This window comes from Ustilaginoidea virens, chromosome 2 (assembly GCF_000687475.1).
Source record: "Ustilaginoidea virens chromosome 2, complete sequence".
Lineage (NCBI taxonomy): Eukaryota > Fungi > Ascomycota > Sordariomycetes > Hypocreales > Clavicipitaceae > Ustilaginoidea > Ustilaginoidea virens.
Genome location: NC_057317.1, coordinates 1548060 through 1562266, shown reverse-complemented (window position 1 = coordinate 1562266; position 14207 = coordinate 1548060). Strand labels below are relative to the sequence as shown.

General features: G+C 55.0%; 5 protein-coding genes across 5 annotated transcripts; 2 read left to right on the top strand and 3 right to left on the bottom strand.

Moving 5' to 3' along the window:
* Nucleotides 1-706: 706 nt before the first annotated feature.
* On the top strand, nucleotides 707-2811 carry UV8b_02164 (uncharacterized protein; the record flags this gene model as incomplete). The annotated part of the gene is made up of 3 exons (XM_043139662.1): nucleotides 707-779; nucleotides 840-1148; nucleotides 1265-2811. 3 exons carry the CDS (start codon nucleotides 707-709, stop codon nucleotides 2809-2811), a joined length of 1929 nt encoding a protein of 642 aa, XP_042995596.1.
* An 819-nt stretch (nucleotides 2812-3630) lies between these two features.
* UV8b_02163 (uncharacterized protein) lies at nucleotides 3631-5748 on the bottom strand (the record flags this gene model as incomplete). Its single annotated transcript, XM_043139661.1, has 3 exons — nucleotides 3631-4877; nucleotides 5021-5059; nucleotides 5217-5748. 3 exons carry the CDS (start codon nucleotides 5746-5748, stop codon nucleotides 3631-3633), a joined length of 1818 nt encoding a protein of 605 aa, XP_042995595.1.
* A 1121-nt stretch (nucleotides 5749-6869) lies between these two features.
* Nucleotides 6870-8077, bottom strand: UV8b_02162 (uncharacterized protein; the record flags this gene model as incomplete). The annotated part of the gene is made up of 4 exons (XM_043139660.1): nucleotides 6870-7007; nucleotides 7091-7584; nucleotides 7663-7775; nucleotides 7917-8077. 4 exons carry the CDS (start codon nucleotides 8075-8077, stop codon nucleotides 6870-6872), a joined length of 906 nt encoding a protein of 301 aa, XP_042995594.1.
* Nucleotides 8078-10058: 1981 nt separating this feature from the next.
* On the bottom strand, nucleotides 10059-10709 carry UV8b_02161 (uncharacterized protein; the record flags this gene model as incomplete). The annotated part of the gene is made up of 1 exon (XM_043139659.1): nucleotides 10059-10709. One exon carries the CDS (start codon nucleotides 10707-10709, stop codon nucleotides 10059-10061), a length of 651 nt encoding a protein of 216 aa, XP_042995593.1.
* A 1792-nt stretch (nucleotides 10710-12501) lies between these two features.
* On the top strand, nucleotides 12502-13228 carry UV8b_02160 (uncharacterized protein; the record flags this gene model as incomplete). The annotated part of the gene is made up of 5 exons (XM_043139658.1): nucleotides 12502-12542; nucleotides 12674-12697; nucleotides 12759-12815; nucleotides 12879-13006; nucleotides 13128-13228. 5 exons carry the CDS (start codon nucleotides 12502-12504, stop codon nucleotides 13226-13228), a joined length of 351 nt encoding a protein of 116 aa, XP_042995592.1.
* Nucleotides 13229-14207: the final 979 nt, after the last annotated feature.

Here is a 14207-nt window from a genome sequence, read left to right as displayed (position 1 = left end):
GTCGCCGGTCCCCGTCCCTCGTCCCTCGTCCCCCAGCCGCTGAGGAGGGCCGTTGTGGGTTTTTTTCCTGCATCCACCTCCTCCAGCATTACATTACAAAAACATGCTGCTTATCCCGTCACTGCTTCCAGACCTCTCCTCCCTTTGTTTCCGTCCTGCACACCAGAGCCCGCTCGTGCGAACGATTTCCCTCGTCGGCCGAGACGAGTAGTATTGCTTGCTGCTGCACGACGATTCGGATCTCGAGGGTTTGGCATTGTCGAGTGTCCCCGTTCCGGAGCTGACGACGACGACAGAGCCCTTTCGGAGACAAGCACAACGGGGAAGCCTCAGAAACAACGAGGCGGCCACGACAAGCGGATTGTGTGCTCGGATACTTTGCCCCCCCCCCCCCCCCCCCTTCCCATTGTCCCTTGTTGAAGCGAGAGAGCGAGAGACAGAGAGTGACAAAGAGGCATTCTTTGGTCGGCCGCAGCTGCAAGCCAAAACGAGACTGCTGCTGTGCTAGCCGTTCCGTCTCGGCAGTGCGATCGATACCTGAACAAGGCCGACGTCGCATTGTCCTCGGGAGCCCACTGTCTACGCCTTCATCACCCGGCTAACCTGCCTGTCCAACTCCGTTGCTGCTTCGAGCAAACCACCGAGAAGCCAGAGTCCTGGGCCCATGGCTCCCTCTTCCCGGCACACGCACACGCACACGCACACCATGGGGCAGGTCAACATGGGGCAGGTCAACACGGCGCAGGTCAACGCGGGCCAGATTGTCGAGTACATCCCAGGTATGTGGTCCGGGAAAGGTGTCGTGTCCTGTGTTTTTCTTTCTTGCTAATTCCCACCAGACCGCCTGTACCTCGGTGCCTATGCCCATCCCCCGACGGCTGACACCCTCTTCCCCAGCCCTGGCCCCGAAACTCCGAGGAAGCGCGCCCAGAGGGCTGCAGATTACCCATCGTCCATGAGCAGCGGTCGTCAACCACCTTGCTATTTCACCATTGATGACACTCTCTTGTACAACGCCTTTCATCATGACTTTGGCCCTCTGCACATCGGCCACCTCTACCGCTTTGCCATCCGGTTTCATGATATCCTCGGCGCCAAGGAAAACAAGGACCGGCCCGTTGTCTTCTGGAGCGCCGCCGACCCGAGAAGTTGGTGGCTACTTTTCTTCTTCTTCTTCTTCTTCTGCTTTGTGCCTGCTGTCCCAGACACGCCGTCCGCTCATGTTGCTGACGTGATTCTCTTCTTCTTCTTCTTCTTCATTTAGGCCGCGCCAACGCCGCCTGTATGCTTGCTTGCTACATGGTCTTGATTCAGAATTGGCCCCCCCATCTGGCCCTCGCCCCCATTGCTCAAGTAGATCCGCCGTTGATGCCTTTCCGAGATGCTGGCTATAGCCAAGCAGACTACGGCATCACCGTCCAGGACGTCGTCTACGGCGTTTGGAAAGCCAAGGAGGAAAAGTGCATCGATCTCGACAACTTTGACCTCGAAATGTACGAGAGGTTTGAGCGTGTCGAGCACGGCGACTTCAACTGGATCACCCCCAGCTTCTTGGCCTTTGCCTCTCCTCAACACACCCCTGTTTGCAGGATCACAGAGGGCTCGGAGCTGTACCCGTTGCTACCCAGGGATTTGGCCGCCGTCGAGGCTCACCCAACCCTGCCGCAGCCCTTCAAGAACGTCTTGGCGCACTTCTCCGACAAGAACATCGGCTTGGTCGTCCGGCTAAACTCTCATCTGTACTCTCCCTCGTACTTTGAGGCTCTGGGAATCCAGCATCTGGACATGATCTTTGACGACGGCACCTGCCCTCCTCTCACGACTGTCCGAAAGTTCATCCGGCTAGCCCACGAAACAATCACGGTGAGGAAGAAGGGCATCGCGGTGCATTGCAAGGCCGGGCTAGGCCGAACCGGCTGCCTCATTGGCGCCTACTTGATCTACCGGCACGGGTTTACTGCCGACGAGGTCATTTCCTTCATGCGCTTCATGCGCCCCGGCATGGTTGTCGGTCCTCAGCAGCACTGGCTACATCTCAACCAGGGCACCTTCCGAGAATGGTGGGTTGAAGAACGGGTGGAGCGTCGTCTCAGGAAAGAGCTGGCCGCCGCCGCCGCCGCCAATCCTGCGCCCAGCACCCCGATCCGCGCCATGCAGAAGACGAGCATGCGCAACGGGCAAGCAATGTCTACCCCCCCGAACCGCACCCCCTCGAACCGCACCCCCCTCAGCGAGCTCGACCAGGATCGCAAGAACGGCGTGCAGGACGACTATCTCCCAGCCCCCACGCCTGGCCAGCCCAGGAAGTCCACCCGTGCCGCTGACCGCCATCACCCGTACCAGCGATCCGGCGTTCAGAGGACGAGCATTGAGGAGGAAGAGTGTCTCCAGCAGGAGACGGAGATCATGGCCATGCACCGACACTCTCACGGAGCCGATTCCGACGAGGAACTGCATCTCCGCGTGCGCAGCCACCGCAAGGGATCGCAGTCCCCCCTCCGCAGCAAGAAGGTCCGCGCCGTCAGCCAGACGACGTCCATCATTTACGTCGTCGACAACGACGCCTCGCAGGATGCGGAGAACATCAGCGCTGGCCGGCCCAAGACGATGGACCGTGTCGCCAGCACGCCCACCGTCATGTCCAAGGTGCGCAGCAGCAAACGCGCGGCCGCCGCCTCCGAGTCTCCCCTGCGAGCCAAGGAACCTGCTGGCGTTCGAAAGATTAGCGGCCGCGTCGGTAGCGCCAGCATGTCCGCCTCGGCCATGGCAGCAGCGACCACGGCGCGGAAGGTGTCTGGTTCGTCGTCATAGGGGACCGCCAGACCCCGACGAATTCAGCATCGGTGATTTTGAAACGCATCGTTTTTTTCTTCCGATACCCACGGCCGAGCCAAAGCAAAGCAAACTTTTGCTTTGCTTTTCTAAATGTAATGATGATGACCTCTGTTGAACCTCTTTCGATAAGCGATTTGTATTACATTAGTGTACATTTCCTTACACGCACTCCTCCGGGCCTTCCGAGCCACGGTGTTGGGGGGGGGCAAACACGATGAGACGTCTTTGTTGCTTATCCTTTCCTTTATTATATTCTTTGCTGCATTTCGTGTTTCTTTTACGACTGCTTGGTCTTGCTATGCTACTTTGTCAGAATGATGAGTTTCTTTGTTGGCTTGGCTCTCTTGTTTTCTGTTTTCTGTTTTCTGTTTTATTTTATTTTTCTCAAGTCTTTGGGTAAAACTCGAGCTGGGCTGTGTTTTTGTTGCGATTTGGTTCCTTGTCTGGTAGCGAAACGGTGGCGCATATACATACACATCAGTCGCATTGCAACAATCTTATGGCCGATTTTGGTTATTCACACATTGTGTCTCTTTGGTCGTGAATGTCTTACTTGTCGTGAAATGACTTGATTGTCGTGGAATGTCGTGGAGTGCAAAAAAGGACGGCACTGTCCTTGCTGAACAAGAGGTCCTGAATGAGGATCCATTTCCAGCAAGGACCGATAGCTACCCTGGAACAGCGGAAACAGAAACGTCTGCCGTCAATCAAGCATTCAACCGGCCCGTCGACCGGACCGGCAGGCTGGATCGCATGCATGGGGCAGGGCAGACAAACCCTGATGGCAAGTTCGGTTCAAACACGTATACTCTCTAGCGTGGACACTACCCTGCCCATAATCTTGGCAGCCTCGGCGTTGGACATGTGCTCATCCGCCTGCAGACACATCTCCACGGTCTCCCTGTACCTTTTGCCGACCTTGCTGCCGAGGCCGGGGACGAGAACGGCCATGACGACCTTGTCCCGCCACCGGTCCGCCGAATGCTGCGGCCTGTGGTACGCCTGCAGGACCTTCCACAGCCCAATCTCGAGGAGGACGAGGCCCAGGGAGTAGACGTCAAAGGCCTTGCAGTAGGGCAGGCCCCTGGCGCTGGCCGGGTGGCGGTGGATGCTATCGATGGACGGGTTCTTGGGCACCACGGACAGGGCGGTGTCCGTGTCCGGGCGGGAGGCGTCGAAGCCGATGAGGTAGGGGTTGGAGACGTCCGGGACGAGGGCGGCCGTCGCGGTGGGCGCGTGGGCCGCGGCGCAAAAGGCCGAGGGGAAGAAGGTGATGTTGAAGGAGCAGAGGGACTTGTGCAGCCAGTCGAGCGAGTGGAGGGACCAGAGGGCCACGGCGAGCGTGTGGGCGAGGCGGATCCTGTCGTCGAGGTCCGGCGTCTTGAGGTCCGGGCTGGAGATGAGGGCGTGGAGGGTCGAGTAGCTCGACGCGGGGGCCTTGTAGACGAGCCCGTAGCGCGAGTTGGCCGCGTCGTCGGTGTATCCCAGGCAGTCGATGGAGTGCAGGTCCGGGTGGCACCTGGAGGCCGAGTGCATCATCCTGGCGAGGTCGTCCATGCGCCGGACGTGGGCGACGCGCTCCTCGATGGCGTCCCGGTCGTAGTCGACCCATTCCACCACGACGTCGCCGGCGGTGTCGTGGTGGCCCTGGCATCTGCGCAGGTCTGCCGGGGGGGTGGGGGGCCGAGTCCCTCGGCTGCCGCTGCCGCCGCTGCCGCCGCTGCCGCCGTCGCCTTGCTTCTGCTGCCTATGCGCCGGCGGCGCCGTCGCGACGGGAGGGTTGATGGTCAGGGATGATCGGGGCACCTTGAGGGCAAGAGTGGGCCGGAAGGCGCTCTGGGGCCGGCTGTCGAGGTTGATGCGCAGGCGCTTGAGATTCGCAGACGCGTTGAGCTGCGGGTACGTGCCCGACGAGGCGGTTTCCAGCAGCGACAGCTGGGCGAGGTCCCGTTGGGCCGAGTCCAGGAGGCGATGGGTCCAGGCGCGCTGGAAGGACGGCAGCTGCGAGGGCGGGAAGAGGCGTTCCAGGCCGTCGTTGAAGTCTGCTTGATCACAATGTTTTTCGCCACGGTCAGCTCGGGAAGAACGGCGTGCGGCCCCCCCCCCCCCCCCCCCCTGCGTTTCCGAGGACAAAGCGAAACAAGACAAGAAGAGGGCGAGACGCTGACGAAATGGGAACAAGTACCTTTCAAGTCTCGGAGGAGGGTGGTAAACTTGTCCTTGTCTACAGCGATGGATGTGTTAGCCGCGGCTCGAAGGAAGCTGTTTTGCTCTCGAGACCTGGGGCGGGGAAGAAAATGTATAAAAAAAAAAGAAAAGAAAAGAAAAGAAAAAAAAAAAGCGACTTCCACGGCAGAAGTGAGGTGCTCGTCATGTCGTACCTGCAATCACCCATCTCGTCCTCAACCCCCATTCCTTCCTCCACCCCCTCTCTGTTTTGAACCTGCCGGGCCTAGAAGTCTCGTCCGCGGAGGACCCTTTCTTGGACAGTGACGGCGACGGCGACGTTGCTGCTGCTGCGGCCGGGGAGGGCATCTCGGGCTCGTGACCGTTTGCTTGGGCGTTGCCGCCGCCGCCGTCGCCGTCCTCGCAAAGACCGTACCTGCCCTGGAGCTTCTTAAAGTCCGTGACCGTCTCGTGCAGCTCCTGCATGATCTGGATGGCCAGCCTCCTCAGCTGCGGATTCTGCTCGCCCCGGAGATGAGCCTCCAGCCGGCCCTCGGCCACCCCCCACTCGCGGCCCCAGACCACGAGACGCATCTCCTCTATGCGGACCTTGCACATGAGGCGCTGCGAGTCGGTGTCGAGGTGCGCCGCCGCCGTGAAGTACCCGTACGCCTTGACGCAGCCGTCGAAGAGCTGGCCCAGGAAGCCAATCACTCCAACAGTGGTGCCAATCAACTCGGCCGCCATGGTCGTCGACTCGAGACAGCTGCTGCCGCTGCCGCCGTGACTCTGGCTGTGCTTTGCTGGGCTGCCTTCTTGGGTGGTTGGATGCGGCAGAGCATGGCGCTTGCGAGCGGCTGCTTGTTATATCGCACAGAGTGGGGTGGCGTGTAAGCCGGGAAACGCGTAAATGACCAGCTTATGTCTTCTTGCACGCGGAAATCTGGCGACAAAAGTGCCGCTGTATGCATGTATCCTCCGTACGGAATAGCGCTCGCTGGCTCAAAATCGAGCAAGCTGCGTGCCAAATGGTGGCACGGATGAGTAAGCATACGAGCCAACACAGGGAATTTGTTGAGATTCAACAGCTCAAAGTGCGGCCAACGCATCCATAATGGCTGAGACTAGACGCAACTAACCCTCATGGGACATGTGCAAGTGCTTCATGTCGATGGGGGAAAAAAAAAAAAAAAAAAAAAAAAAGAAACCCGGATAAAACGGCCCGCGCAAGACACGCACAATGTGAGCAACCCTACCTTACAACACAGGATGTGGTGTGGTTGTGGTTTCAGCAAAGGCCAGGCGGGGGAAAAGAAGCAGTCCAGAATTGACGGCTTTGTGGGAGGTTGGCGCTGCGTGCTTCGATCTGTCATTGCCGCCAGGATGACAGGCCGAGCCATCTTCGACGTCTGGTCTGGCTGGCTGCATTCAAAAAAAAAGCCATTGGCTGACCTCGCACGCATCCAGCCGTTTGTCGAGACTACTTCCAAGAAGACGCTAATGCAAGCATTGTGGCTTCACCTTTGACGAGCGCTCACCATGTCACCATCGCCATCATCACCATCACCATCACCATCATCGCCATCGCCATCATCATCATCATCATCATCCCAGACAGATTCTCTTCTATATCGCAAACATTGAAATTGACAGCATTGAATGATAGCCATGCTTGCCCCGGTTGACCCCCACCAAAAAGAACTTTTTGTATCCTTCAATGCAGTGTCCTCGCAAACCGATAAGCGCCGCGTAGAATCGGCCGTCCATGTGCGAGAATGACCAGTCGTAAGCAATGGGACTCCCCCACGGTTCTCGCGTCCAGAACGGGTCGCCTTGATCCCTCTCGTCTGCCCATCCCCATGACGGAACTAATATACCTTCTTCTTCTCGTCGATACTGAACTGGCCAGGGCCGCTGTTGACAAGGAGCAGAAGACCGCCGACGATGGAGAGGATCTGGAAAAAGTCGTACTTGGCAAAATCCTTGTGAGGATGGTGCTCGTGAAGCTAGAATAAATGTCAGTCACCAGGTTCCAGCCGCCTTGGTACTATGTCATTGCGTGGGACGGGCGGGGCGGGATTGGACTCACTGTCCAGAAATTGTTGACGAAAAGGTTGAAGATGCTCAGTATGACCACCAACAGAGTGGCGCTGAACTTGGCTTTGAACCCGACGACAACCATGACGCAGGCACCCGCGCCGAGGAGGGAGACGAGAACCCGCCAGATCGACCACTGGCCGGTAAAGACAAAGCCGACAAAGAGGAAAATAAGCAAGACACGTCCGGCCAGCTGAAAGTACATCTTGCGGTCCTTCTCGTCGATCTGAGGAAGTCCAGCGAAAGCCTTGGTCTTGCGCACCCACGAATCAGAAAGAACCATGAGAAGGCCGCCAATGACGGACAGGTTACGCAGGAAAAAGTTGAGGTCAAAAATCAAGCCGTAACCAAGAGCCTGGGTGACGACGACGCCCATGAGACCGGCGACCGCATAATCAGAGTGCTTTCGGGCAATGACCAGTATGGAGCAAATCGTCATGGCGATGACGTTGACGAGGAGGAAAATGTGAGTAAGCCCGCTGGGAACTGCGACAAGGTCAGATGGCATTCGCTTTTTTTTTTTTTGAGCAACACGTCCCCTCCCCACAATCTCCCGAGACTTACTGTGACGGTAGTCTCGCAAATAGAGAAGCTGGTCGGTCCATTGCATCATGATGCGCAAGGCGTCTTCGAGGAACGTGACGACGATGAGGAAGCGGCCAATAGCGGGAAGGTAGCTGGCGGGCATTGGCAAGCATCTCCATGTCAGTAATAAGGACTTTGCTACCTACCGCCATCATGCCTCGAGAGGGGGTGGGCGGATTCGGTTCGGATCGGACCGGGGTCAGGTCAGTCAGCGTTGACAAGGGTGAACTTACGGCTTGATGGGCTCGCTGAAGGTGTCGAGGACATCTTCCACCTTGCTCGTGTAATGGCGGACCTGCTCGAGGACGCTTCCACCGCTGGAGTCTGGAGCATTTGAAGGGCCGCCGTACGCGGGTGAGCCGCCGAGGCCATACCCGGATGGACCACGCTGCATGATTCAAGAGCCTGGGGCCACCAAGGGTGAGCTATGCGAGAGAGAAAGGAGATGGGCCGCGAAAGGTGTACGGGATGGGGACTGCGAGTAAGATTCGTCGTCGCCTACAAACTGAAGCCGAGACTGCGAGCCTGACGAGCAGTGATGTACTGATGTACCAGGTGGGACACACAAGGATGCCAAAGAGTCAATGTGTTTTGGCACACGTTGGGTGGTTCCGACTCGGGCGGGAAGGGAATGGTGGTTGGTTGACAATGACTTGGGAGAACGTGGTCTCGGCTGTGAGGAGCAATGAGGAGCAAACGTGGAAGAAAGAGGAGACTTCAGGGCGTCGCGCTGGCTAAAAAAAGAAAGAGAAAAAGACCCAGTTGGAGCTGCTAACCAATGCAGTCTGGGTTCTGGGTTCCGCTGGTGGGTAGAAGGGCGAATTTGGCGGCGGGAAGCGAGGAAGCGGCGCAGAGCAGACCAGAGCAGACCAGAGCAGACCAGAGCAGACCAGAGCAGCGCAGCTGTTTAAGCTTGCCGTGTACCGAGTACAGGTCAAGGCAGATGGAAAATGCGGGAGCGAAAAAAACCCAAACGAGGCAAGGCGGAGAGAGGCGGCTAGTAGATGTGGCCAGTTGTGACGGAACGACTTTTTGCAGTCGGCTAGCCAGGTCTGGTTGCCGTGCCTTATAAATACCTACATAGCAAGGCGCTGGCTGGAGCAGGTTGGGGTCAATTCATGTTATGTGCATGTTACATACAGTATGACCTCAGATCCTGCGCAGGCACGCTCTGCCAGGCCATGCCAGGCCATGCCAGGCCATGCCAGGCTGTGCTGTTTTCCGCACGGCGCTGGTGGCGCGCAGGCTACTGTAGTAATGAGCCCCGCCCCGCCCCGAGGTTACTATGTGGTTACTTGTTACTTGCCAGCCTGGGCCTGCCCTGGCCTGCTCATGGCTCATGGTGTCTGGTCAATTGCTATGTCTGACTGGTTGGAAACAACAAACAAAAACACATAACACGCAGCCTCGTGCGTGGTATGGAGTATGGACTGGCTGCAGCTGGCGCTTGCACGCAGGCCCTCCCCTTTGAATGGTCCTGTCACTCCGGTGCGGTGCGCCCCTGCGCTTGGATGCGACTTGTGCTCTCCGCGCTCGCGCAACTGTGTCCTTTCCCAACCCCTGGTCATGACCTGCAGCGGTATCCACTTCGCCAGCAGCAACTTTGTTCCTTGCCGATGAACTCGAGAGACCTCATGATGTCCGCCGAACGGAGTACCGAGTGCCGAGTACCGAGTACCGAGCACGGGACTACCGAGTACCTGCCGAGTATTCCTGATGCCGAAATATATATATATATATATATATATGATAATAATAATAATGATAATGAATCATCCAGGCGTCGAAACCGCATTCGGAAATGGCACACCCATTGAATCTAGCCGACGACATCTACGCGCGAATTCCCCGACGAGCCAAAGCCATTGAACCAGGTACCTAACTAGCTCCTAGGTACCAGGTAGGTACCTAGTATTAGCGGGTCGTTGTTGCTGAGCGTCCGTCGTTGAGCTAAAGGCCGCAAGTCGCAACCTCTCCGATCTTGGGTGGCGATCAAGTTTTGCCCATCCAGTGATCCAGTGATGCCAACTGTTCCTTGTTACTGTACCCATCTATTCCTTGCGTCGGAGTGGCAGTACTGTCTCCTTTGGGTATATATTGTTGTGTAGTCTTTTCTGGTTGCTTCCCTTCTTGGGGGTCAATTTCTCTCTTTTGTCCTTTACATTTCTCTTTCGCCTGGTGCGTGGCAGAGCGTAGTGGACACCTGTCCACAAGCCTTGCTCAACATGCTGCTCTAATCATAATGACTCGCTCAAGACCCAACGGTGAAATATTAAATATTTCCCGCCTCTCACTCATCCGCTCGGAAGTGGAATTCTATTGTTTTTCCGGGCCCATTCTCAAAGTCGTTGGCAAATCCTTACGTCCTCTGGCCATCAAGAGCATTGGCGTGGACGATTCAGTATCTGCAAACCTCCGGAATCGTCGTAGCCAACTCTTTCCTCATTCACAGCTTCTCGGAGCTCGCACCCAAGAGCCTTGCGTTCGCCAGTCGCAGGATCCCATTCCCAACCCGCCCGCATCCACATCCAACGCAAATACGCCCGGAGCTCTTTATCGTGAGGTCTGACTCTCGTCCACTCCGGCTGGAAGTCGGGCCCTCTCCCTTCGCCTTTCCAATCCTCGGCTCGTCCAAGCAACTCATCTCTGCAGAAAATCCTCCAGCTGTCCAAGGTATATTTCCCCTGGGTTATGTGGCCTATCTCCCATGCATCCATAGCAACTTGGCCGTCGTTACAGGCAGTAGATTGGCCCGAAACCCTGTCAAGTTGACCCGGCTGGAATGAACACTGTGTAGATATTGTTCCGACATCTCGTTTATCGTATTTTTTGACTTGGTATAACTTCTCACGTGTAGGCGGCGCATTTACAAATGCTGCCGCGAACTTGCGTATGGTTGCGAGCCGGTTCCTTGCTAGCCCTAGGTGACGAATCATGCCCAATATTTCTTCCGAGTTATTGGGGTCTGCGAGCTGCTGGGGCGAGGGAAACCGCTCCTTGACCTTGTAAAACACCGGGATGGCCATTTGCCCTTTGGTTTTGATCAGAAAAGTTACGGCTATCAGTAACCAGAATGGTTCACGCGCAAGCTTCTCTTGCACCAACCCAAATTGCTCAGCATGGAGCGGAGGGAATGGTATGCTAGAGACAAGGCCTGCAAGCCGTCGCTTCGGTGAAGTCTTTTCGTCTTTCGCTTGTTTGATGCCCACGGCAAAGTACGGAGAACTTCGACTCCTGACACAGCGTCTAGTGTTTTTGAGTGAAATGCGGTTGAAGTACTCGCACCTTCGGTTTGGAACCGTGGGTGTGCTTTCCGAGGCGGATGCTGCAGAAACCCGTCTAGCAGAAGAGATATTCCTGTCAATCGCATGGAAACCAGAAAATGACCCCTCTATTTTCTGATGACTATTATCCTTGACGCCTATTTTTTCGACTTGGGTCCGAGCCTGAATCACACCAGTCTCTTCAAACCAACATCGAGACGCCGTGTTACGTTTCTTTGATTTGGATCGATGACGAATCTGACTAACGGAGTTTGAATTTTCTTTGCCGTGTGTAAAATACCCTGGTATAGAACATTCTTGGGCCAGTTTTCTAGCATGGTCAATCAGACGGTCGGTTTGGGCCCAGGGAGCAGCAGGTTTGCTACTAGTATCTGGCTCGCCCTCCAACATGTACCATATAAACGTGAGAACATCGTTCCCATCCAAACTAGCATGATGACGAATTCGAGACAGTTGAATGGCCCTGGCGCAATGGACCATAAGTTGGAAGTCTTCTGAATCAGCAACTATAGCTGAGTTGACCAACTCGTTAATCTCACTGACTGGAGTATCAGGAGATTCAAGGATTTGTGAGAGGAATCCTCTCTCATCTTCGCGCAGATCAAACTTGGAGAGGACGAAACTCGCAGATATTGGTAGCATCTTGTTGCAGAAAACTTGTCAGTATTCAGTGGAGTCGGGCATGGAGAGAATCAACAGCAATACACAAAGAAGACAATACAACAGGTCCAATTGTGTGATTTTTCAGTTGCTAGGCGCAACCAAAGGCACGTTTACTGAAACATGCATCGCCTTCGAAGAGGCAAGAGTGTCATGAATGTCCACGTCGAAATCAAGTTGCGTGGCTCGGAGTGAATCCTGAAGTATTCTTGTACAGTGCGGGTATGTAATTGTGCCTCTACACACTGTCTGTTATTGGAGATAAATCAGCGAGACAGCTAATGGCATGGTTCCTGACAAATGGACGCTGGACATAATCGCACGAAGCGAGCCAGATCATCAGAGCATTCCTCAAGATGACAACGGCTAGTTGAAGCTTGAATCCATGCGACGACCGCCTTAATAGGCAATGCGAGTCGGAGAATTCCCAAGTCTGGGCTCGCTTCTTCCATTTGAAAAGTAACACTCCAGAATTCGCAGCAGCTATGTGAAGACGGTCTTTGCAGCCTGGCTTCAGTCCGCATGTTGTAGCTCCTACGGAAATAATTCAATCATTTAAGCTTCCATCCTCGCTCTTTTGACGACGCTTTCCCCCAAAACCTTCGCTATTCGTCGTAACTGGCAATGACCGGCCGCCCTTGCTCAGGTGGTGGGAGGGCTGCTGCTGCCTTACGGACCATCCCACATGACATTGACCGACCCAGCGGATGAGCTCACGTGACTTGACAATTGGGTCCCTAGTCGCCCACGTCGACTGCCGCCTCCGCCCGGATCTAGTTTCCAATCCCATCCTACCCCATCCTCGATCCTTCTACAGTGCCGCGCACACGACCCTTCCGAGTCCCTCGTCAACCCCAGTAAAATCATCCAAAGGATGAGTAGTCGCGGCGGAAAGCTCGCACCCGAAGTCAATAGGTGAGTTTGCGCTTCCTTGTGGCCTCCAGCATGATGCTCGCTCGTTTTTCTCAGCTTCAAGGTTGAGTCATGCATTCGAGATGAGCTCGTCTCCGACATCTTCGCGTTTGCTTTAGCTGATCACCTTACAGAGCTTTGTTCGTGAAGAACTTGAGGTAATTCAATACGTCAGAGAAAACCGTTTCGAGATCCCGAACTAAACAGCAACGATTGTAGCTACAGCGTCACTCCAGAGGAGCTTTTCGACCTCTTTGGAAAATTTGGCCCCATTCGGTACGCAACCTGTACTCAAAAACAGGGCTACAAATCATTTACTAACGGGGCTTCGATAAATAGCCAAGTTCGCCAGGGAATTTCCAACGCTACCAAGGGTACTGCCTTTGTGGTCTATGAGGACGTAGTGGATGCTAAGCAAGCCTGCGACAAGCTCAACGGCTTCAACTTTCAGAGCCGTTATCTTGTCGGTATGTGACTATTCGCCACCAAATTCGATTTGGATGCTTTCCCATCCCTTGGGGCCTCTTTTTTTTTTTTTTTTTTTTTTCCCGTGAACCTATTGTCAGATCGACTGACTTTATCCTGCAGTTCTATATCACCAGCCAGAGAAGATGATCAAGTCAAAAGAGGACTTGGAGGCTCGCCGTGAATCTTTAGCGCAGCTCAAGAAGCAGCACGGTATAGATTGACAATTTGACCGGCCCGTGGATGGTCTGAAGGACAATAAACGTTCCAAGTCTTCGGGCCGGTCTTTGCCACTTTCGTCGTGTGCTTCGCCAAATCTTAAGACGATTCTACGAAAAAGCAGTCCAGTTTCCACGACCATGTCTAAGGGGCATATCGGCACGCGAGCAGTTCGCTTTGTTGAAGCAAGCCCAACCGCCTTACGATCCTGCGCGTAATGTCACTCGCGTGCCTTGTTCTGACGATGGGTAACCTTGGAGAAGGGGAGCGTCCACATGACGGCAAAACCTTACTGAGCCGTTGTTATACTTTTTTCTCTTTGCTCGCATTCGCTTGTTATCTCCTCAAGACCGGAATAGTTTCATTTCAATCACCACTCTTTGCAGTTGTATTTTTACATGGTCCTAGATGGACCATCAGTTTGCTAATGGCAAACAGGGATTTGAGGGATGAGTCAGTTGAAAGGACGACACGGTAAGGGGTCGCTCCTCATTGTATTTTTCAGCCTGTGTGTTTTGGTCGCTCTATTCTAGATTGCTGAAGAGCATTCGGTTTGACTTTTCACTTGGACAAAGCACCTTGGGGTTAAATGTGTCTTGGGGCATGTTGTAACAGACTTTTGTCGGGTCACTCTTGGTGCCAAGACCACCTGGGTAGGCATTCGTTCTCATTGCCTGACCCATCATAGAGAGTTATCTTGAAGCAACCGGGCACGTAGTTTCCGCCCTCTGCCCCATGTTGAGTGATGATCATCCTTATGGATGCACCGGTATCCATCGAGCAGTGATTTTCTTCAGGAACGGGATAAGGATATTGCAGCAACTGTCGTTGCCAAGCCCAGCATACATGGCATGGCATAACAACAGCCCCTTTCATTTGGTTGGGCCCAGAGTGTTGCTAGTAAATGTTGCAGGTTGGTCACAAGTTGAGCCCTGTGATAGGGACGATGCTACCCCAGTGGGGGTGCTGGCGGCAGCACAAAGC